The sequence below is a fragment of the Nicotiana sylvestris genome, chromosome 8 (genome assembly GCF_000393655.2).
Source record: "Nicotiana sylvestris chromosome 8, ASM39365v2, whole genome shotgun sequence".
In the NCBI taxonomy this organism is placed as follows: domain Eukaryota; kingdom Viridiplantae; phylum Streptophyta; class Magnoliopsida; order Solanales; family Solanaceae; genus Nicotiana; species Nicotiana sylvestris.
In genome coordinates this window covers 215949582-215974821 of record NC_091064.1, presented here as the reverse complement: position 1 = coordinate 215974821, position 25240 = coordinate 215949582, and the positions used below count along the sequence as shown (strand labels likewise).

Genomic DNA, 25240 nt, shown 5'->3' with positions numbered 1-25240 from the left:
CGTAGAATCTACTTCACAGCTTGTCAATGCTCTTTTCCTGGATTATGCATATATCTGCTAATAACTCCAACAGCTTGTGAAATGTCAGGTCTCGTACAGACCATTGCATACATCAAGCTACCAACAGCATTTTGTGTATGGTACCTTTGACATATACTCTCGTTTAGCTTCATCTTTTGGCGACATAATAGTACTAAGCTTAAAATGGGGAGCAAGTGGAGTACTAACTGGCTTAGTCTTTTCATCTATGCCAAAATGTTGTAGTATTCTTTTCAAATATTCTTTCTGAGATAAACAGAGTTTCTTTGAACGTCTATCTCTTATTTATTATTTGGTGGCTGTCATAATTTTTGGTATAGTAGTTGTGACTTATTCACACTATATACATTTGGCTTCCGCAACAATTCCAAGAACGCAAGTTCTATAGCCTTGACAAGGTCAAAGTAACAACGTCTTGATTTATGGAAGAAATCAAACGCCTTTACTTAGAAAGCAAATCAAAACAATAGATTCGGATCTTGACCACTTTACGAGTAACTTGACACAACAATTAATAACTAGTATTAATCGCCTTCTAAGAATACCACAAAGGAATCAAAGATATCATAAAAGAGAAGTAATCTTACTACCTTGAACTAAGAACTAGTAAAGGTTGAAAGATAAATCTCAAAGCACAAGTAATAAAGGTTCAAAAGAACTCTCAAAGACGTTGTTACTTTGATCTTGTCAAGGCTATAGAACTTGCATTCTTGGAAGTTCTTGGAATTCTTTCCTTGAATTCGTCCCATATCTTTTATTTTCATCTCTTTAATTCTAATTGTTCAATTCCTTATTGTTATTGCTTCCGCATTTACTTCTTAAATTCTTACTCTAATTTGGATTCTCGACCTAGTTGTTATCAAGTGGTATCAGAGCAGTTTTATCAAGATTTCGTTCTTGGTAAGTCTTGGGATTTCTTGAATACTAAGAGCAAAGAAAAGAAAAGAAAAAAAATTTAAAAAAAAACGAAAATCAGTTTTTAGAACAAAAAATAGAATTGCGTGCTCTCCGGGATATTTCTTTTGTATCTAGCTTGTTACCAAAAATTAACAAAGGAAACAAGAAGAGGGGATCCTAGATTTTCTTACTCTTTCTAATCTAAACATATAATCATTTCCTTTTTGTTCGCGTCATGTTTCAACCGAGCCTAATAGTTTTAGGATTTGGTTTTTCTTTCATTAGTTCCCCAAAAATCTGAATTTTACTACTAAGAACTTCATACGAGTTGGTTTAACTATAAATATATAAAGTATTTTGTTCAAAGGTTATTTCGAGAGAAACAAAAGGGTAAAGTGTATGAGAGAACAATTGGAAAAAAAACAAAGAAGCCAAATTTGAAAGATACATATTTCCTTTAATCTATTTCAAGATATCTTAAATAGGTAGTTGCAGTGGAAGGAGTAGATCTATGACTCAACAACTTGAAAGGTCGATATTACAATATATCGAATGGAAAGAAGACAATGGTAAAGTTATTTGCAAACAAGAGCTAAAGTGATGTCTACAATCTATACCCTTAGAATTGACAAAGCATTTAACTATAACTTAATTAGCACTTATATGGTTGAGAAATTGAACTTGCTTTGTGTTGAACATATTAATCCCTACATGTTGAAAGGAGTAAAGGTAGATAAAAGAGTGTTATTACCATTCTCTATTAGAAGGTATGAGTATATGATTTGGTGTGATGTCATTCCCATGAATCGTTTTCATATCTTGTTGGGAAGGCCATGGAATATCTATAGAAGTGCTTCATATAGTATCAAAAAAATAGATACTCTTTTGAGGTTAATGGGAAGAAACTCAGTCTTGGACCTTTGACTCCCTCACAAATTTGTGCAGATGAAAAGATTGTTAAAGAGAATATGGAAAAATACGAGAGAGAAAAGAATGAGAGGAGTAAGGGAGTGCATGTTGACATTCCAAGAGAGGAAAAAGGAGAGGTTGTCTTGAGTAAAAAGAGTGGGATGTCAAGTGAGGTAAACAATGATCTTGAGAAAAAAGAAAAGAGAGAAAGCAATAAGAGAAACAAAGTTTGTAAGGTAGAGAGAGAGAAACAAGAGAGATTGAGTGAAGGAAAAGAACTCTTTAGTGAGAGAAAAGAGGCTAAGGGTGAGGAAAACATTAGTCTTGCGATAAAAGCCAAAGAGAGTGTAAGCAAGAAAAAAGTTTCTTTACTTCCTAACCCATTAACTCTTTCTTGTTTTAGTTCTTGTGATTTTGTGCAGCCACGTGATGAAATACCTTTTGAAAGGAGTGGTGAGGCGCAAGAGATGGTGGCAAAAGATCCAATTGGATTCCAACATAAATTCGGCAATATCAATTCTTGTTGGATGGTGGAAGACAAAAGCTTGATTAAATTCTTTGTTATTAAACCTTTTGACTATTTCGATTCTTATTTACAGGGTTATGACATGGAGTTGCCTAAAAGCATTGCTAAGGTGGAGCCATTGCATAAAAGAATACAAGGTGATGATGTTCCATTGGTAAATAAGTCCAAGTATGGTATGTATAATTGGTTTATTTGCATTCTTGGTCTTTCTAGAACACCTAAGGTATTTTTGGAGGTAATGAATTACACTCTTATTTCTTATATTGGTGACTTTATAATTTTTGTAGATGATGATATTTTGATGCACATCAAGTCATTAACTATAATATCTAAGTTAATGTGTAAGAGTAATTCGCTTCCTTTTGAAATTGTGTATGACATAGATGATTACTTATTCCAACTTGGTGGAAAGAGGCATGGAATTTCTGTGAAGAGGCTTGCAAATGAGTTAAATATTTCTTCTTATCTTATTCAAGTGGCTAATGAGTTTTCATGTGCTAAAGAATGTGATCTTTGTTATGTGATGGGGAGTCATTCTTCAAGTCATGTTCATTGTAATCTTGTAAAAGTATTTGTTTCTAGTAAAGAGGATATGCATGATTGTTGTAATACTGGTGATCAAATACTCTTTCATGTAGAGGAATCCATGAGATTTGTAATTGTAGTTAGTAGTCTATATCATGAATGTATCTTGTTTGATAAATGTGGTAAAGGTACTTATATTAAATGGATGTGTAGTCACTCTTTTATAATTCTTTGTCATGTATACTCATGGACTGTCGTACCGACAAGATCGAATTGCAAGTTCCATTGCATGGTGCATCTAAGAGAGGTTTTTATTGTATTAATCTAGGTAGACATAAATTTTATTGGGATGATGATGTCCATATGCTTTATAAGGGAGTATTTATACCTATTAGGATTGATTGGGTTAAATGGACACATTGTCACTATCTTATTTTATTCCTACTATTTTTTCAGATTAGTGGATACCATTTACTAGTGCGTGTTTTCTTTTTCTTGCAAGGTCAAAATTCGAGGACGAATTTTCTTCAAGAAGAGGGGAATGATAGCATCCTAGGAAGCTCAACTCTATTCAAGGACATGGATGAAGCTTTTGAATCTCAAAGATGGCCTTTAATAAGAGTTCAAGCTAAAGAATTACAAAACAAGATCATTAGACTTCAAGTGCAAATGAAGAAGTTATTAATTGGGAGGAAGAGCTCAAGGATAAAGGATGTGAATTGGCTAGGTGATAGCATCAAGGACAAGGATAGAGTTTTGGAAGCTCCAAGGCCATATACAAGATCTCAAGCTAAAGAGTTGCAAACTAAGGTTGCTAGACTTCAATGGCAAATAAAGAAGCTTTTAATTGTAGAGGAAGAGCTCAAGCCCAAAGGAGATGAATTGTCCAAGTTTTACAACTATTTGGTAGTCCAAATTGAAGTCCAAGAGGAGGAAAATTGGGTTACCAAATCAGCCCTTGAAGTCCACCAATAGGGCTCAAAATGACCTTAAAAGAGGTCCAAAAGGGGGTGTTTCAAAAGGAGCCCAATTGGAGTCCAAACCAATGGCCCAAACTAATAGTTTTAAGGCCCAAATCTGCCCCAAAAGGATTTGGCCGCCCCCCACTTAATTTTGATGGCTTTTGTTACCCCTTAGGAGCCACCTACCTAAGTTTGATGGCTATTGTGACCCCTAGCAGCCCCCTACCTAATTTAGATGACTTTTTAGCAACCCCCTACATTATTTTAAGTGCTTTTAACTCCTATAAATAAGGAGTTCTTCTCATTCATAAGACACAACATTTATTGATTAAGTATATCATACTTTGAGAGTTCTTTTGAACCTTTGTTACTTGTGCTTTGAGATTTATCTTTCAACCTTTACTAGTTCTTAGTTCAAGGTAGTAAGATTACTTCTCTTTTATGATATCTTTGATTCCTTTGTGGTATTCTTAGAAGGCGATTAATACTAGTTATTAATTGTTGTCTCAAGTTACTCGTAAAGTGGTCAAGATCCGAATCTATTGTTTTGATTTGCTTTTTAAGTAAAGGCGTTTGATTTCTTCCATAAATCAAGACGTTGTTACTTTGATCTTGTCAAGGCTATAGAACTTGCGTTCTTGGAAGTTCTTGGAATTCTTTCCTTGAATTCTTCCCATATCCTTTATTTTCATCTCTTTAATTCTAGTTGTTCAATTCCTTGTTGTTATTGCTTCCGCATTTACTTCTCAAATTCTTACTCTAATTTGGATTCCCGACCTAGTTGTTATCAAGTGGTATCAGAGCGGTTTTTATCAAGATTTCGTTCTTGGTAAGTCTTGGGATTTCTTGAATACTAAGAGCAAAGGCGTATGGTACCTTTGACATATACTCTCGTTCAGCTTCATCTTTTGGCGATATAGTAGTACTAAGCTTAAAATGGGGAGCAAGTGGAGTACTAACTGGCTTAGTTTTTTCATCTATGCCAAAACGTTGTAGTATTCTTTTCAAATATTCTTTCTGAGATAAACAGAGTTTCTTTGAACGTCTATCTCTTATTATCTCCATGCCAAGAATTTTCTTTGCCTCACCCAGATCCTTCATCTCGAACTCCTTCTTCAGTTGAATCTTCAACTTATCAATTTCTTCCGAATTCTTGGAAGCTATCAACATATCATCAACATATAGGAGAAGATATACAAAGGAACCATCTTTAAGCTTGCGCAAATACACACAATGATCGTATTTGCTTCTCTTGTACCCTTGCCGCAACATAAACTCGTCAAATCGCTTGTACCATTGTCTAGAAGATTGTTTCAATCCGTACAACGATTTTTCAAGTTTGCACACCATATTTTCTTTTCCAGCAACTTTGAATCCTTCTGGCTGAGTCATGTAGATTTCCTCCTCCAAGTTTCCATGTAAAAACGCAGTTTTTACATCCATCTGAACTAGTTCCAAATCCAATTGTGCTACTAAAGCCAACATAATTCTAATGGAGGAATGTTTTACAACTGGAGCGAACATCTACTTGGTTAGGAAATCCTTCCTTCTTTGCAAATACCCATTTGCACCCAATTGCTTTCTTTCCCTTCGGGAGATTGGCCAATCTCCATGTATGATTCTGATGAAGGGACTGTATTTCATCATTCATGGCAATCCTCCACTTATCTTCTTCTGAACTTTGGACAGCGTCTTTATAAGTGGTAGGAACATCATCAGCTACAATTGAGGTTGCACAAGCAACCGTCTCTATGAGACGAACAGGTTTCGTTATTGTTCTTTTTGGCCTGCTGGTTGCTATTGATTCAAGTTGTTGTTGAGATTCCTGAGTTGGAATCTCCTCTACTGGCTCTCCTTCCAGAGGGTAATTTTCATTTGTTTCCTCCTCTGCTTCTTGTGTAGGAAAAATAAATTTTCCCTCAAACTCCACCTGCTTAGAAGCACCTTCATTTTGTTTGGTATCTTCTGTTACCTTATTTACCATAGCAGATTCATCAAAGGTAACATCCCTGCTGAATATTACTTTCTTTGTCATAGGACACCATAAGCGATATCCTTTGACTCCAGAAGTAATTCCCATAAAAATAGCCTTCTTTGCCCTTGGATCCAATTTTGACTCTGTCACATGATAATATGCAGTTGAGCCAAACACGTGCAAAGAGTCATAATCTACAGCAGGCTTTCCATACCATTTTCCAAATGGTGTCTTGCCATCAATAGCAGCAGATGGTAAGCGATTAATGAGGTGGCATGCATATGTAATTGCCTCAGCCCAAAATTCTTTGCCCAAGCCAGCATTGGACAACATACACCGTACCTTCTCCAGCAAGGTCCGGTTCATACGTTCTGCCACTCTATTCTGTTGTGGTGTATGTCTGACAGTGAAGTGTCGGATGATGCCATCATTTTCACAAACCTTATTGAAATGATCATTTTTGTTTTCACCTCTATTGTCCGTGCGAATACACTTGTTACAAAATAGTGCTTCCCACCCAATGAAGGTGTTTTGGAAGGACCCCAAACATCAGAGTGTACATAATCCAAAATGCCTTTAGTATTATGGATCGCTGTACCAAATTTAACCCTTGTCTGTTTCCCTTTAACACAATGCTCACAAAACTCCAAGTTGCAAGCCTTTACTCCTTTTAACAATCCTTGATCTGATAGAGTTTTCAAGGATTTTCCTCCAGCATGTCCCAAGCGCATGTGCCATAGCTTGGTTGCTTCTGCCTCTTTGTCGTCACTGGATGTTACTGTCGCTGTCCCAATAACTGTACTGCCACGATAGCGGTACATATTATTATTCTTCCGATTAGCCTTCATTACCACTAGTGCACCGGAGCATACTCTCATCACTCCATTTTTCTGCAATGATTTTGAACCCTTTTGATTCTAGGGCTCCCACAGAGATGAGATTCTTCTTCAAATCCGGTACATATCGAACATCTGTTAATGTTCTGATCATTCCATCATGGTTCCTTAATCGTATTGAACCAATGCCATATGAGGTAAGAGGGCTGTTATCCGCTGTGTGGATGACTCCATATTCTCCTTCTTGAAATTCCACGAACCAGTCCCTGTTGGGACACATATGATAGCTACAAGCCGAGTCCATCAACCATATGTCTGATGATGTTGATGACTCTGTTGTAACTAATGAGAAGTCTGAATCATCACAATCAGCTACATTTGAATCCATAATGGCCTTTCCATTGTTATGTTTGGCCTTATTCTTCAACTTCGGACAGTCTTTCTTCCAGTGCCCCTTTTCTCGACAAAAGGCACATTCATCTTTGCTGGGTCTGGATCTTGACTTGGATCTTCCCTTCTTTGTCCTCGTTTGATTTTGAGGACGACCCCTCACAAATAGTGCTTCTCCTTCTCCGCCCTTCTGTTTTTCTCGCTTTCTTTGTTCATAGCTGTACAAAGCCGAACAAACTTCTCTGAGAGAAATTTCGTCATTTCCATGGAGTAGAGTAGTTTCAAGGTGCTCGTACTCATCAGGAAGTGACGCCAACAACATTAAGGCCAAGTCACCATCATCATAAGTTGTATCCATATTTTGCAAATCTGTGACCAACTTATTGAAACTGGTGATATGTTCATTCATCGTGGTACCAGGAACATAGGTGAAGTGAAACAGTCTCTTCTTCATGTACAATTTATTTTGACTGTTTTTCTTCAAAAATTTATCCTCCAGTGCTTTCCATAATTTACTTGCAGAAGTTTCCTTTGTGTATGGATATTTCTGCTCTCTAGCAAGGTAGGATCGAATGGTACCGCAAGCAACACGGTTGATAATTCTCCAATCTTCTTCTCCAATAACATCTGGTTTCTTTTCTTCAATGGCCAGATCTAGCCCTTATTGAAAAAGGACATCTAGAACCTCGCCTTGCCACATCCCAAAATGTCCTGATCCGTCAAAAATTTCTACCGCAAATTTCGCATTTGACACAATTCTTGTCATAAGCGAAGATGCCAATGATGACGTATTGTTGACACTTGATGTAGATTCTTCTTGTTTATTGTCTCCCATCTTTGACACAAATATTATTTAATAGCTGACGACACAAATCAAGATTATTTCCTTTCTGGTGTGGAAGATCAGACTAAGCTGCAACCACAGAGCATACTCAGACAGAACCTTGACTCAGTTACCAAGATAAATCTTTTCTGATGTGGAAGATCAGACTATGCTGCAACCACAGAGCATACTTAGACAGTACCTTGGCTCTGATACCAATTGTTGAGGAAGCCAAATGTATATAGTGTGAATAAGTCACAACTATTATACCAAAAATTATGACAGCCACCAAATAATAAATAAGACAATAAAGCAACAATAAAAGGAACACCAGAATTTATGAGGTTCGGCTAGTTTTGCCTACTCCTCGGACACAACCAATATTTTATTCCACTCCAAAAATACAAATGAAATAATACTAAAGAGAGAAGATACAAATGCCTTAAGAAGGTAAGAAGGCAAATGAGAGGTGTGTTTAAATCCTAAACATTAGGCCTCCTTTTATAGGGAAAAATTTTCAACCCCAAATTATCACCCACCGATGTGGGACTTTTGACAATCAACACTTTTGTGATCCGACCCTTCCCCGGACCCTATACATAACGGGGCTCAGTGCACCGGGTTGCCCTTTTCCTAGTTCGCGGCTCATTTGATTTGAAAAGGGTAGATGGTGTTGCAGGAACATCCCCTCCTCTTTAGCTGCGTTCTACTTAACATTCATGTAAGGGCGTGTGGTGGATTAAGAGGGAAAGTACTGCAAGGTCATTCGAAAGATCACCAAAAGTACAAATCCATATCTCAGGGCCATGCGCGGATAAGCACATTGAAATGTCCATATGGTTGAGAGCCCCACAACCCGGGCATAACGACACAATGAATATGTGCATTTGTCCAAGTGCTCTACTTTACCATCAAAATAATTTCAAACTAAAACAGTCAATGGCAACTGATAAGTGATCCCCACCCCTATCTTCAGCAATTGTCAACATATAGCCTTTGTTTTTAATTCTAAGTTCAGTTGCCGTTCAGTTAGTTGAAGAATTATAGCAAGTCCAATAAACTTAGTTGCATAAGATATGTGTCTTGCTAAACAAATAGGTAAATTCCATAATTGTCTCACGTTATTCTTTTCCATGGTAATGTTTTGAGACGGATTCAATACTTGAACTCTATAGTTCTTGTAGCAATTTCAAGTTAAATTTAATAGTAATAATTAAGTTCAAAGCCAATAATTTGATTAATATATTAATATATATGTAGGGTTTGCTGAAAATTTACTAGATTTACGTGAACCCATAAGCTACAAGCATAAAGTTGATAATCGAACGTGATAAGGTAAAAGATCAACACAACAACAACAACAACAACAACAACAACAACAACAATAACAACAAACCCAGTGTAATTCCACAAGTGAATCTGGGAAGGGTAGAATATACGCAGACTTTATCCTACCTTCAAGAAGACAGAGAGACTATCTTCGGAAGACCCTCGGCTTAGGAAAAGGATCAACACGAAAATTTGAAAATTAAATTCAGAAATATTCAAAAAAGCAACTTTTTCGGGATTTAGCTCATACAAATATAGAAATTATTTTCTTGAAAAAGGAAGAAAAAAAAAAGTCAACTCATTTGAGTTTAAAAATGAAGTCAACTCAAAGACATTTGACTTTTAAAACTGACAGGGGTATATATGTTAATTTAAAACCTTCAGCATGTACTGCTGAATTTGCTGCTTAGCCTTTTCTCCATGCACACTACACTCTCTTCAATCAATCCTTTCATCACTTCACTTTAATTTCATTCTCCGGCAACCGGCGCCACAAAAGACCCATTTGAGTTCGGGTCGGGCGCGGGTCGGGATGATATTCCGGTACTTTCTTCCAGACCCCGTAAGTTACTAAATTATTGGGGCTTTGACTTTTTTTCATAAGTCAGCTCAGATTCTGTTTACTTCACTTTAACGTATACTAATTATACTGATTTATGTACATAATTCTGTTTTTTTATTTGCATTAATGGATATATTTAAGGTTTCATTTGAGCTTGTTTAATTATTTTATTTATGGATCAAGAATGGATTTTGATTGCTTCCACTTGCTTAAATTTTAGGAAAATTTTGAAGTCCAAGAAATTAGGGTTTTGACTTAGTTTTTACGGTGATTTATGCACATAATTGTGTTTTATTTACTGTTAGTGGGTATTTAAGGTTTCATTTGAGCCTTTTTTTAGAATTGTTTATGGATCAAAATGGATTTTTGATTGTTTCCACTGCTTAAATTCAGTGATTTTTTTTTTTTTATCTTTGCAAGTCAAGAATGGTTGGAGTTTATTTGCAATTAGTAGGTGTCGATGGTTTCATTTTGAGCTATTTTTGTTTATTGATCAAGAATTGATTTTGATTGCTTCCACAGGTGAAATTCAGGCAAGTTTTGTCTTCACAAGTCATAAAATTTAGGGCTTTGACTTTTGTGTTCCCTTTTTCGTTTTGGTATGCTGCTCGAGCACTTTCTTGCTAACCTGGTAAGTAAATTATCACTTTGACTTTTGCATAAGTCAGCCTAGTTTTAAGTTGACCTCACTTTAATGTACATATGCATTACAGTATTACAGAAAAATATATGCATGTAATTGTATTTTATTTGCAATTAGTGGGTGGTTAAGGTTTTATCCTGTTCTGTGATCAGATTTTAACTTATTGCTTCTGCAGCTAAAATATGGGAAAATCATGTTCTTTGCAAGTCTAATAATTTCAGTTTCAGGTGAATTTGAAAAAAAAAGTTTATTATTTATAGAAGTCTATTGTTGTGATTGTGTGCCTAATGGTGTGACATACACGCGCATGTACACACAGATGCATACAGATATGCTCAGGAAACCTTTTCTGGATAACTACTTCAGTTAGCACATGTGAGCACATCCACTAGGAAGCATTATGAAAAATATTCAGGTCATCTATTATTAGCACTTGTTAGCATCATATTTCCTTTTTCTTTTTTCTAAGTAAATTTGTTAGCATCATAATTTGCATGCATGTAATACTTGTTTCCATGCATTCCAGGTAACAAAGAGGTTTGCATTTTGATTTCATTCTCGGGGAGCTTAGGAGGATGTATCTGCTATATGAGATGTCTGGTGTGATGGTAATTTCGTTTGAGTTGCTGTGCTATAAGGAGTCAAGACTGACTTCTAAGCCTTTTGAAGCATTGTAAGATATACTCCTGAATGATTATACTCTTAGAAATTGTGGAGGCCGATGATTGGAGTGCTTTCAGTTGAGTTTCTGTTTAATCTGTATTTAGAGCTATCCCCTGGTTTCATTAATGCTTTAGAGATGGATCACTAATTTCTGTTCCCCCCACCCCCCACCCCCCACATGAATTTACTAGAAATTAAATTGGATGAACTTGTTGAACTCAAATTGTTAGGTTGCTGAACATTTTACTTGATAATTATTAACATGCCGAATACTTTGGTTGTCTTCTACCTGTTCATGCTTGCAAAGACATAAACAGCTGAAGGGTGCTGTTGATTAGCCCATTTTCTCTTGCAGACAGCCATAGGTATAGTGCTTGTTAACATAACTCATATATTGCATCTACATCCCTGTCTAAATTGTAGAAATTTTAATCTCTAAGTTGTTTAATGGTTGTAGGTGCATGCATTGGTTAGAAATGAACTTTGATGCTCTTTGAGGACTGGACTAATCACTATGAGCGCTTCTATGACATAAAGGCATATTCAAAGGAACTCCTCATAGGATTTAGTTATTTAGCTGGTTTTATTCAGCTAAGTTTTGGTATACACTACAGTTGACTGTCCTTGCTCACGATAATCTCATTTAGCAATGCGTTCATGGTGGGGTAAGTCTTCATCTAAGGATGTAAGGACGAAATCCAAGAAGGAACGTTTCATTGATACAATAAGTAGGAAACTGAAGATTTTCACTGAGGAAAAATCAAGTGGTAAATCTGGATCATCTCGAAGACGATGTAATGATATTATTTCAGAAAAGGGTTCTCAATCAAGGGTTTCCAGGTCACCATCACCTTCTACGCCAGCTTCATGCTGTCAGAGCTTTGTTGATAGGACTTCTTCTCAACCACTTCCCCTTCCTGAGGGTCACTTTTCTAATGTACATCTTGTCGACTCTGCGAACAGTGCATCCATAAAATCAGTGACCAGTGGAGACTCCAAGCCATCATTGACTTTGCCTCTTCCCACGCCTAGGCATCTTTCATATGGACCAGTTGCTACAGGGGTTGACAAGGACTTACCAACTGCTTCTGTTTCATGTGACAGCTCCAGTGACAGTGATGACCCTGCTGACTCACGGCTTCTTAGCCCCCAAACATCTGATTGTGAAAACGGGAGCAGAACTGCCTTGAATAGTCCTTCCAGGTAAGCACAAATTGATACAATGTGCTGTCCCAGCTTCCAATTTGATACACAGTAGTTCTTAAGAGTTTCTTTTTTTAGAATTTCTAACAAATAAACTCAATGTTTATGTAGTTTGAAGCAGAAGGTTCAATCTCCTATTGCATTCAAAGCAAGTCCAGGAGAGATGTTGAAGTCAGCTAATCTTTTGTCTAACAATCAGGTGATCCCTACATCTCCTAGACAGAGGCTTTTAAACTCTCATGTGGCAGACTTACAGATTCCTCATCATGGTGTTATCTATAGTGCTCCTGACAGCTCGATGTCAAGTCCTTCAAGAAGTCCCATGAGGGTATTTGGGCATGAACCGGTCATGAACTTTGGTTTCTGGCTAGGGAAGCCACATGGAGACATAACCTTATTAGGATCAGGGCACTGCTCTAGTCCAGGTTCAGTCCAGAATTCAGGACAAAATTCAATTGGAGGTGATATGTCAGCACAGCCCTTTTGGCCACACAGCAGGTGTAGTCCTGAGTGTTCACCTGTACCTAGCCCCAGAATGACTAGTCCTGCTCCTGGCTCTAGGATACATAGTGGTGCTGTAACTCCTTTGCATCCTCGATCTGGTGGGACATCGGCTGAATCTTCCATAGCCTGGCTTGATGATGGAAAACAACAAAGTCACCGGCTGCCTCTTCCTCCCATATCAATCCCTCATTCTCATTTTTCTCCATATTCAGTGGCTCCTGCAATTCTGCGAAGTCCTGGTAGGACAGAAAATCCTCCAATCCCAGGGTCACGATGGAAGAAAGGACGTCTGATTGGCAGAGGCACATTTGGACATGTGTACCTTGGTTTTAACAGGTCAGTAGCTGGGATGGTAATCGATACTTTACCATTGTTTCTTATAAAGTTTACCTTCAATGTGCTTTTAATATTCCTTCCTGCATTTTTGCTTGAGATTTTTACGCATGCTAACATTAGATTACTTTAATGATGATCCACTGGAGGTGGAGTTAGCAAACTAATGGAGTTCTTCTTGTATCATTATTTTATCTTTTCAAAACAGACACTAATTTTAAAGCATATTTGATTACAATATGCAGTGAAAGTGGTGAGATGTGTGCAATGAAGGAAGTAACACTTTTTTCAGATGATGCTAAGTCGAGAGAGAGTGCACAGCAACTTGGACAAGTGAGTTACTTTTAAGAAATATCTAAATTTGCTTCTCCGGACTATACTTATGCTCTATACAGAATTTCTATGGGATAAATGTTTTCACACGAAGTACTTAATTGAAGCAAAATAAAAAACAATAAGAAGCAATATGCTATTATTATTATTTTGAAAATTATCATCGTGTTTCTGTTGTTGACTTCATAATTTATCTTCTTGAAACCATAACTTGAGCAATATTTTGTAGGAAATATCACTGCTAAGTCGGTTGCGCCATCCAAATATCGTGCAATATTATGGATCTGAGTCGGTAAGTTTCTTAAAGTGGTTACTACTGGCATCATGCTTGTCATAATTAATCATAAAATGTTTTCTTTATTTAAAGAAAGTTGTTCAAAAAGATCAAAGTTGACTAAGTACGGTGTGCCCAAAATTTTGTTTGATAAGCTCCAACATTTTATTCTCAGGTTATTCAGGATATCAACAATCATGATTTTATTTTTGAATATGTTACAGTTTGCACTTAATCTCATGATTCCCTTAAATGATGATATAGATTGCCTTAAATGCCTCGTTCAATTTCATCTACAGGTAGATGACAAACTATACATATACCTTGAGTATGTCTCTTGTGGTTCAATCTATAAAATTCTTCAAGAATATGGTCAGTTGGGTGAGCTAGCAATTCAAAGTTACACCAAGCAAATTTTGTCTGGGCTAGCATATTTGCATGCTAAAAACACAGTGCATAGGTAGGTGTATTGTTGAAAAAGTACTTGTGGGCAATATACATGTTTTTTTTTTTTGCCATTGATTTTCTTAGAGCCCCTATCTTAATATGTCTAATGGCTGACATGTAGTTTTATATTTTGTTCAGAGATATTAAAGGGGCAAACATACTGGTTGACCCAAGTGGCCGCGTTAAATTGGCAGATTTTGGGATGGCAAAACATGTATGATCTTTTTGTGCAGTACACTCTTGTCTGTCTACTTTGTGCATATGGGTCGGAATGCACTTTTCATCTCTAACATTATTGTTACTTATGTCAAGTGTTCTACAAAACGCGTGGGGCAAGCCAAAAGTTAGGCAGTGCTAGGATCTGCTTTGTGATTGTCTTATTCCTGCTATCTGTAGGTTTCCTTTTAGGTCAATAACAATCGCTGTTGTCCCTTTGTAAAATTGAACTCATTGTTATTATTTTTAAACCTTTTGGGAGAGAATACTGAAGTCTTGCAAAAGTTCCCTAAAAATAGTTAGAGAAACTGCAGAAGGATCATATGATGTTTTGAGTTTTCAATTTTGTGAAAAGAAGAATCAAAAGCTATAGAATATCTTGAAATTTGCATAAGAGTGTATACTTATTAACTCTGGGAATTGGGAGGCTATATTGTAACTTAATTGAAATATGGCCATTCATGATAATTTTACAGTCTTAGGTGGGAATACTCCAGAAGCAATAAATTTTGAAGTGATTGTGGGTCAACTTTTCGTATGTTTTATGATAATAAATAATCGTCTCAGTTCTGGCCAAAGAATCCTAAGTTTACAGCATTTTTCTAAGGTTGCACCTGGATAACAACTGTTCCGGCCTCTATTGTTTGACTAGGAGGATTTCCTTTATATCTCTTCCATGTACACTTTCCCCAAAAAAATTTGGTCTTGTAAGATTTTTGAGTTTCAACTGTTGGTGTTAGGAAGAAATGTTTGTTTGTTCATAATTCTATACAGGTCATATTTGGCTAACTCAGATACATTTTGCAGATAACTGGTCAATACTGTCCTTTGTCTTTCAAGGGAAGTCCTTATTGGATGGCACCTGAGGTTTGCATTAATATTACTCAAGCTCTTATCTCATCAATGTTTAGCTCTGTGTTTCAACTAATTCATTTCATAAATTTTGTTAATCAGGTTGTTAAAAATTCAAGTGGTTGCAATCTTGCGGTAGATATATGGAGCCTTGGATGTACAATTTTGGAGATGGCAACGACAAAACCACCTTGGAGTCAGTATGAGGGGGTTAGTAAATATGTATGATGGCCCAAGAGTAAACAGTTTCAATTTTTGTTGTGCTTCTAATTCTTTTTTAATAGGTTGCTGCTATATTTAAAATTGGAAACAGCAAGGAACTTCCTGCGATCCCCTACCACCTCTCAGATGAGGGCAAGGATTTTGTGTGGCAATGTCTACAACGCAATCCACTACATCGTCCAACAGCTTCTCAGCTCTTGGAACATCCCTTTGTCAGGAGTACCGTTCCGGTGGAAAGACCCATTCTAAGTCCTGAACCTGCAGAAATAATACCTCCATCCATGCCTACTGTGAGATCAGTGGTAAGGTTTCCTTCTTTGTGCATCTGGCAATCTTGCCATTCCAGTGCAACTAAAAGCTACACATTAGTGCCTGCTTCCATGATTTTGGTCTATCTGTGAGCATGACTTCCACAAGGACATTATGATTTCTTCTTGAACATTCCCTAATTTGATATTTTTTCTTAGAGTTTCGCTGTGGTTGATAAAGAAATTATAGTTACCTATATTAGAAGATTTTGCAACCAACTTTACTGCATTTGAACATTCCCTAGTATTTGAAATTGAGGACTTTTAAGGAATAGGACATTCTGAAATGATATGGACGGTTCTTCCAGACAAAATTAGTTCTACTGTCTGAAGGTATTAGGCTACAGAAACCAAAAAAATGCGCAAAAACAAATTCAGAAGGATGATTAACTTTTGAGGGTCTCATATCACTTAAGCACTTGCAAATGAACATTGGTTGGTTGCCCGCTGAGTAGTTGGGTCATTGTCTGTTGGGGCAATAGTAGATTTTCCTTCGGTGTAAGTTCAGTTCTATGAAACCTCTTTGGTACTAGCTCCTTTGGGAAAACACATTTTTTTCTCAAAAGGTTTGTCTTTTACATTTGTGGTAGGTACCGTCAGTAACACTCGATACTCTCTGTCTGGGGAACTCCTCTTAATCATTTCTGGAGACTAGTGATGTTATCTGCCATCTTTAGGACTCGTGAACATTCTGCTGACTGTATGCACCATGATTTAAATTAAGCATATACACTCTGGCTGATCATTGCTAAACTCATTGTTTTCCTTGGGGCTTAGCGGGTTGACTTCATGTTTTTTGATATTTCAGGCCGTCGGACAATCACCTAAGCATATGAGTGGGAGACTCTCCCCCTCCACCATATCAAGCCCCTGTGCTGTATCTGGTTCAGCAACACCTCTTAGTGTTGGCGGTGGTGCTGTTCCACTATTTAACCTAATGACGCCAACAACCTATTCATCAGAAGGTGTAGGAACATCACCAAGGGCCCAAAGAAGCTTTTACCCTAATGGTGAAACTAGTCACGATCTGAATCCTGACATGCTTCGAGGGACTTCTCAATCCCATTTTATCCAAGAAACACTTCCATCTGACAATGGTTTTGTTGGAGATAATTCTGGGGGCCCGGCTCAAAGGGGCGTGGCTGAACAACCATATCAGGGACAGTCAGTATTAGCTAATAGGGTTGCCCAGCAGCTCCTGAGGGATCAAGTAAAATTGGGCCCATCGTTTGACCTGAATCCTGGCTTTCAAGTATTTGGTCGGGATAATGGGGTTTAACTTGTAAAAGCCACCTGAAAAAGGATGGATGCGCTTGAAATATCTCTTGGAACAATTGTACAGTAACTATACCAAAAAGTCTAGTTTGCCAAATAAAAGTTTTGAAGCGGATGAAAGGAGAAGGCAGTCGCAGGATACTAATGTTTTTCGCTGTCAGTTGCTATTGTAAGTTACTTGTACCTGTAACAGTATCTGCTTATGGTTTCCACGACTCCCTTGATACCTTGACTATCTAGTTTATTTTGGTTCTCCCCAGATCACCGTCCAAGGAGCCATGCAGCAGTATATTACAATGACGTATAATTCGACTGGTTCAGAGAAGTGTATAATTTTGGTTCCACTTACATGAGACACAGAATGACAGAGAGGTACCAAGAACACACTTTCTTTTGGGCTCCTGGTTTGCAAACTTTTGGCATATAGATCTTTTCTTCATCAGATTGAAATACAAGGAAGGGCAGATGTGAAAAATTGGTCATACTACTGTACAGGGGGGACTGATTAAAAGGCTAGTTAGGGAATCTCAGGCTTGCTTGTAAAAATTTTATTGGTAATTGTTCATAGCAAAGCTCTCTACTACTCGTTTGAGCTTTTCAGCAACAGCCTATTGTATCTTATATGATGGTTCCCTATCAGGTCTAATCCAACTTTCAGTAATAATAGTAAACTTTTGAAGTTGAATCATGAATGTGGTTTCAACTTTTATCCTATATCTTTTTGTCTTAGATAAAGCATGTTTGACCAGTGATGGCTAATGACATCCATCAGTGTTATCAAAGCCGAAAAGCGCAGAAAAATGTCTGTTGGGCTTTTAGCACAAAGCGCAAATAAAGCATGAGCTTTAATGAAGAAAAGGCGTAAATGGATAAAAACTATAAATATGTATGTGTAGTCCAATACCAAATATATGGACAAAGAAAATTTACGCTAAAGTGAAATTTCAATTGTTTAGTGTAGCCTCTTCAGGATTATGCTCATTGGAGTCTTGATAATAGCATCGAAGTGCCCGCTAAGCGAGGCGAAGCGCTCAACATATTTTGAGTCTCGCTTCAGGACTTAAGCGCGCCTTTGATAACACTGACATCCATCAACTTTTATCCTGTGTCCTTGTGTGTTGGAGAAGCGTGTTTGACTAATGACGGCTAATGACATCCATCAAGTGATTTCTTAACTGCTAAAAAGAAGTATCAAATACACAGTTCAGCTAAAAAAAAATACACAGTTAGCCTACATCCCTCTCATTTTCTAAAGTTGGATAAATAGTTGTAAGGCGCATATATCTTTTTGCTTGTTATCACTTAACTACTAAGATAGAGAACAAGGATAGTTTAGTAAAGTCTCGCTTTTTGATAGGAGCAAGTGCTTGCTAAAGCATGATATATTTCATTCTTCGTTCGGGTTGAAATGTACTTTGTTATCTAATAACAAGGAATGAGATTGATGCCAACTCTCACTCTGAGAGTCAAAGCATTGGTTGGTGCAATCATCTCTAAATCATCCCTTTTTCGTACTGTAGACCTAACATCTATGTTACTCGGACTCTCTAAAATCCTGTCGCACCTTGTTTAACCAAAAATTTGAGTCTTTGGTCAAAACTAAAAAGAAATTCGGGTTACTGATAATCAGGAGACAAAAATAAAATACTTTTGAGAACGATGGTAAAAAAACAAATAGATGTGTATTTCAATAAATTCTCAATAGTATTTCGTGTCCTTACAAATGATGATACTTCTTCCTTTTATAGATAATTCTAGGTAAAGGAATGAAGCCTTAGCTTTAATGATATAATCATGAGTAATAAATGACATTAAATAAGCCGTTATACAATCATTCCTATTAAATACCAATTTTGTAACGTATCAAGTATTTAATAATGAATTTGGACTCCTTTCTGTCATCAGATCTTTGCTTTCAATGCCTTCTAATCCGTTGGCTGTAAACAATTTAAATTGGTACGAGACTCGTATCTATACGTCTTCTCGTGCCTATTTAAATTCTTCTTCCCGTGGCTGTCTCCATCCGTGCCTCTTAGTCAATTGTTGCGCTTTGACCATTTAACTAATCCACGTGTCATGCCACATCATCTTTAATATAAATTCAGTTTTTTCCAAATACAGATAGTCCCCCCACTTTCCATTTTTTTATCAATTAAATAATTGGAAAGTGGATCTTCATGTAAAAGGAATTTTTGCCACAATTAATGCTCATGACAGTATTAACGCCTCAGCAGTCTTTTCCATTTAATGTTCTGCCCATGTGTCATTTTCTAATTGATTCCGCTATTCATACCCTTTTTCGAGACTTCTTCATTCTCACTATTTACGAAGTGATAGCTGCCTTTATTATAGGCTTTTCATCATTACACTTCTTAAAGTTGACGGTTCCCATTTTACACATAACTTCTTCTTCCTTTGTCTTCTTCACAAATCTTCAGCACATACTTCCTTCTTAAGAATGTCTTCTTCAAACCCTAACCGTAAAAAAATTCCAATTTTAGATCAATTCCCCAACGCTCCTGTTAGACACAGAAGAGGCGGAGGAGGTAGGCTTCGAACAGGGTTAGAATCTACGCGAGGCGGCTCCTCTGGTTCTTCTTCAATGAGTTCTATCCCAAAAGCCCCTTCTTCTAAAAGTAGGGAAATTCTTGATTCTTCTCAAGAACCCTCAGTTGATGATATAGTTCCCAGCGATTTGTCTTTTGAAAGTGACAAAACGTCTCTTCAAAAACAAATTAAAAATTTAGAAAAGAGTCGATACTTACCCAACAATAGTAACCGAGCTTACAATCCCCACCATAAGAAGAGATTGTAACTGGAAGGATAGTCTCCGAATGTCAATTCCTTCCCCAAATCAAAGAATTTCCTCTTTTAGAAGTGGGTATTCTTCTGTTTACACTTACCCCTTCACTTTAGGTTTTAATCCTCCGATTGACCCAGTTATCCTCGATTTTTGTCGTTTCTTTACAATTTGTTTGGCCCAAATCGGTCCATTAGTGTGGAGAACAGTGGCTTGTTTGAGATATTTATCCTCCAAGGCCAATGTCAATTTCACCTTTTCTCACCTCATTCATCTATACCATCCTAACTTAATACGCCATGGGTTTTTTACCCTAACTGCAAGGAGCAAAAAAGTTTTGGTAAATCCTGAGGATGACAAAGACCGTGGATGGTATATCCGTTATGTTGTTGTTCGTACGGTAGACTTGATTGGCGAAACAAATATTCCCTTCTCTGAGAAGTGGAATTTTGAATGTAGGTTTTCTTTTATTTACCGTACCTACTTTTGAGAATTTCAAAAGAAAGTTGTTTTTAACCTCATCCCTTCTTGGTTTTTTGTAGCAACCATGGGAGATGTTGAACCTATTCCCAACTTCCGTGGTTGGGTAGACTCACTTTTGAAGATTGCTTCTAGGGAGCAGAGAACTTGGAAATCAATTTCTTCCTTACATGGTTGGAAGGTCAAAACACATGGTATCCCCCTTTTTATAAAATTTTTTTACATGTTAAGCACTTTTTCCTTAACTTTAATCATGTATATCCATCCTTTAATCAGGATTTGGCATTAGAGGAATGACGGCTGAAGTAGTTATGGCCATTCGCATGTCTGCGAATGCTGCTCTTGATTTAGATAAGGCTCGAGCCTTGTTGCCTAAAAGGAAAGCTACAAAGGAAAGTTCTGAAGAAGAAGAGGAGGGTACCTCTCTAATTACCAGGCCAAGGGTCAGGAGACGAATAATCATTGATGATGAAATTGAAAACACTCCTGCTCAAACCTCCACCACCGAGCCTGTTTTGATTCATTCTGACGAGGACGCCGAACCAAGAGATAATAATGAGTCAATTCAGCATCTTTTTGACAGTGGTTTCGGAAGTGGCGAGCTCGACCCTGTTTTTGATGAAGCTCCTCTTTCCTTATTTGTTCCTATTTCCTTCATTCCTCAGCCAACCGTAAGTATTTCTTTACCAGTTTTGACGACTTCCGTTCTTTTGCCAGTTTCTACCGCTCCTATATCCGTTCCATTGGCTGTTTCTACCGCTCCTGCGTTGGTTTCTACATCTTTTCCTTCCATTCCTTCCATTGCTCCTCTTCCCTCTGTTCATCATACAGAGACAGGTTCTAGCAGTGGAAGTATGACTATGAGAAGTGTTACTTTGGAGGTTCCTGCCAATCATAGCCTCTTGAGGAAGACCGGTAGAGCCGATGTTTGGCTCGAACCTCTAATTGGAGATATCGAGAAGAAGAAGATGGGGAGCCATAGCTGCTTAACTCTGATGAATGATGTAGTTCATTCTACTTTGAAGGTATTTTTACCAACAAGTTTTTTTTTAATTATCTTCAATCTCTCACTTCTATGACTTATCTCTGTAGGCTAACCTTATTGGCACGGAATTAATGGGAAGAATTTCCCTACTGGAAAGAAAAGCTCGTGAGTCTGAAAAGACTGTCCACGAGGCCGAAGAAATAGCTAGGGGAGCCCAGCTTGAAGCAACCAATTGGAAGGAGCAGTTCGAGAATGCTCAAGGGACCATAGAGGAGTTGCAAGAAGATAAAAATCTCCTGGAGCAGCAAAACCGTGGTTTAACTTCTGAACTGGCAACTGTCAAAGCCTCTTCAAGCCAATTGAAAAGAGACAAAGAGCTTTTGGAATGCTCTTTGTCAGAACAATTATCCAGGGCTAGTGAAGAAGTTAGGGAGCTGAAGGCACTTTTGGCTAGGAAGGAAGAATATGCAGGAGAGTTAGTGCAAAGCTTGACTCAAGCTCAGGCTGACTTACAGACTTCTTCTGACGAGATTCATGCCTTGAAGAGTTCTCATGCTTCTCTTGAAGCTTCCCTTGATTCCCATTTAGCTGAATATCAAATCTTAAAAAACGATCTTGCTATGTGGGAAAAGGAATATGGACTTCTAGAGGAAAATTTTAACATAGAGGTGAGTTGGGCTTTCTTGAAATCTCGTCGTGATGCTTTGACGGAAGCTGCTCAAGAAGGTTTTGACTTGCAGTCTGAACTGGCCAAAGTCGTAGATACCATCGAGAAAAGCCAACAGTCTACTGATACTCCTTCTCCTGCACTTGAAGTTCCTGGAACAGAAGAACTTTTAAATGAAGAAGTGAATACTGCAGCAATTGGGATTACAATTCCTGCTTCAGCTGAAAATGTTGCAATTCCAGCTTCAGAGGGTGAAACTTCTTGTGGCTGAAAGTGAAATTAATATTGCAACTTCTGATGTGCTAACCCCTTCAATTGGATGATGGTTTTATCCCTTAGTTTTTAAGGGATTTTTTGGTGAAAGTCCCCAGTTATCATAATGGGGCACTTGTATAAACCTTTATTGACTAAGTTTCTACTTAATCTTTTTAATTATATTAAGAAGTTTTGTTAGTACTTCAATGTGTTCTATTCTTGCCTTTTCCTTACTTATTTAGGACTTATAGAATAGTTTAGCATTTTTATCCTTTGAAAATGCTTTATGATTCTTCTCATGACTTATTAACATGAGGCTTATAAAAGAGGGCCCTTTTATTTTATCGACACTTAATGAAGAAGACGTCTCAACTTCATAATGGTGTTATAATACGATGAAAGAAATAGGAATACACATGTTTTGTATGAAACAACTTTGGCAAGTTTTTTTTATAAACTTTTAACAAGTGTTTGACTGTTACATGTATTACAATACATCTACAACTTTCTCGTAACTGTTTTTCTTGTAACAGATTTGTGAATAACATAAAATAAACAAGGTTTTTCTTCATAACCTGTTTCAGTACATAGTCATGACCCTATCTTTACATATTAAGAAGAGTTTGAGAGGTGACTTTGTTTATGAGTTTGAGAGATGACTCTGTTGTTCTCATGAATGCTGAAGACTTCATAATTTTTTCTCAATACTTGACTTCTATCGTTCGATATTCGTATCTGCGTATCTGCATTTCTACACGTATCTGTGTACAATATTGTAGTCCCCCAAGTGTTTGAGCGGTGAAGTATGAAGCCTCGAACACTTGTTTATTTCCTTTATTTTTGCCCTTTTTCCTGAAACAGAAAAATATGCGGGACCCGAAGGTGCGATTATAGATGAAGACCGCCTAACTCGTGTGTATTTCCATCAGATTAATTGTAACCCTGGTCTAGGAATTTAAGAATACTCCATTTTGCCTTTCAGGTTGTGACTCATCATTTGGCACGAGTTAGGATATTTTGCCTAGCATCTAAAATCGTTAGTAAAATATTAATAAACCAAGAGAGAAATTTTAACACGATGATACCTGACCGTAGGTACTTTCTCAAAAGTAGTATCTTTTTAAGTGGACAGCATTCCAATGTGAGGGTAAAACTTTACCATCCATTGTTTCCAACTGGTATGCTCCTTTTCCCGCAATGCCACGGACTTTGTATGGTCCTTCCCATGTTGGACTTAGCTTTCCTGAGTTAGCAGCTTTTGCAGATTGGAACACCTTTTTAAGCACGAAGTCCCCAATTTTGAAAAATCTGAGGCGTGCTTTCCTATTGTAATATCGTTCTATTACTTGCTTTTGTGCTGCCATCCTTATCAAAGCAGCTTCTCTTCTTCCTTCAAGTAAATCTAGGCTAACCCGCATCTCTTCATTATTAGATTCCTCCGTTGCCTGATCGTATCGTGTGCTTGGCTCACCTATTTCAACTGGAATTAAGGCTTCCGTACCATAAACCATCGAAAATGGTGTTTCTCCAGTGCCTGTTTTGGTCGTTGTACGATAAGCCCATAGTACTCCAGGTAACACCTCAGGCCAATTACCTTTTGAATCTTGTAACCTCTTTTTCAAGTTATTGATAATAACTTTGTTAGTTGATTCTGCTTGTCCATTCCCCACTGGATGATATGGCGTAGACGTTATTCTTTTGATCTGCCAACTTCGAAGAAATTCTGTAACTTGTGCTCCAATAAATTGTGGTCCATTGTCACACACGATCTCCTTTGGTACTCCAAAGCGGCATATTATATTTCGCCATATGAAGTCTTTAACTTCTTTTTCTCGTACCTGTTTAAATGCCCCTGCTTCTACCCATTTAGTGAAATAATCTGTAAGTACAAGTAGAAATTTTACCTGACCTTTTGCTTGTGGAAGTGGACCTACGATATCCATTCCCCATTTCATAAAGGGCCATGGGGCTAAAACAGGATGTAGTAACTCAGCTGGTCTGTGCATATTATTGCCGTACCTTTGACATTTATCACATTTGGACACGAAACTGGTTGCCTCTTCTTCCATCTTAGGCCAATAATATCCTGTGCGAATTAACGTTCTTACCAGTGACCGTCCTCCTGCGTGATTCCCACAATGTCCTTCATGTACTTCTCTCATGACATATTCGGTTTGAGAAGGGCCGAGACACCTTGCTAGTGGTCCGCCGAACATCTTTCGATAAAGATTTCCTTGATATAAACAATATCGTGCAGCTTTTTTGTGAAGCGCGTAAGCCTTTCCTTTGTCATTAGGCACGGTTCCGTGCTGTAAAAAGGCAACAATTTCATTTCTCCAATCCCATGTTAGATGATTAAAATTTACCTCGTTTTTATCAGATTCAAGAACGGAATGAAATAGATGTATGACTGAAGCATCTGTATTGTTTGCCACGTCTGCTGCGGATGCAAGGTTTGCTAAAGCATCTGCCTCTACATTCTCATCTCTTGGGATCTGCACTACTTTCCAAGTTTGGAATTGCTTTATTAACTCCCGTACCTTTGCGAGGTATTCTTGCATTCGTGACTCTCTGGCTGTATAAGTCCCCAGCATCTGATTAACCACGAGTTGAGAATCACTCTTGATTATAATCTGTGTTATGCCGAGTTCTCGTGCCAATTCTAAACCTGCAATTACAGCCTCATACTCTGCTTCATTGTTAGTTATAGAATGACATTTTATAGCCTGTCTAATGGTCTCACCCGCAGGTGGTACGAGGACTATTCCTAGGCCTGCCTCTTATACATTAGATGAACCGTCAGTGTATAAAACCCAAGTCCCCGGGTTCGCACAATTAAAAACTAGTAATTCTTTTTCTGCTTCTAAATGCATTCCCTGGCTAAAATCAGCCACGAAATCAGCTAGTACTTGAGACTTTATAGCGGTCCTGGGTTGATAAATAACTTCATACTCACTTAGTTCTATAGCCCATTTTGCTAATCTTCCTGAAAGTTCGTGTTTATGCA

At 37.6% G+C, this 25240-nt stretch overlaps 1 protein-coding gene across 5 annotated transcripts; it reads left to right on the top strand.

The window, feature by feature from the left end:
- Positions 1-9612: 9612 nt before the first annotated feature.
- On the top strand, positions 9613-17731 carry LOC104231413 (mitogen-activated protein kinase kinase kinase YODA). 5 transcript variants are annotated; one of them, XM_070153097.1, is made up of 17 exons: positions 9613-9773; positions 10296-10404; positions 10592-10643; positions 10736-10831; positions 10943-11089; positions 11387-11444; positions 11537-12282; positions 12394-13122; positions 13365-13452; positions 13682-13744; positions 14026-14186; positions 14312-14387; positions 15197-15256; positions 15344-15451; positions 15526-15765; positions 16580-17215; positions 17307-17731. In XM_070153097.1, the coding sequence occupies exons 7-16, from the start codon at positions 11729-11731 to the stop codon at positions 17048-17050; spliced, it is 2550 nt and encodes an 849-aa protein (XP_070009198.1). In that variant the 5' UTR covers positions 9613-9773; positions 10296-10404; positions 10592-10643; positions 10736-10831; positions 10943-11089; positions 11387-11444; positions 11537-11728; the 3' UTR covers positions 17051-17215; positions 17307-17731. The 5 variants fall into 5 exon arrangements, with proteins under 5 accessions (XP_070009198.1, XP_070009197.1, XP_070009199.1 ...); XM_070153096.1 differs by having other exon boundaries at positions 10943-11155; XM_070153098.1 differs by having other exon boundaries at positions 10746-10831; positions 10943-11444.
- Positions 17732-25240: the final 7509 nt, after the last annotated feature.

Coding starts and splice junctions, on each gene's coding strand:
- LOC104231413 (XM_009784407.2), top strand. CDS start 11,729: ATGCGTTCATGGTGGGGTAAGTCTTCATCTAAGGATGTAAGGACGAAA. Junction 13,453..13,681: donor GTGCACAGCAACTTGGACAA/GTGAGTTACTTT, acceptor AATATTTTGTAG/GAAATATCACTGCTAAGTCG. Junction 15,452..15,525: donor CTTGGAGTCAGTATGAGGGG/GTTAGTAAATAT, acceptor CTTTTTTAATAG/GTTGCTGCTATATTTAAAAT.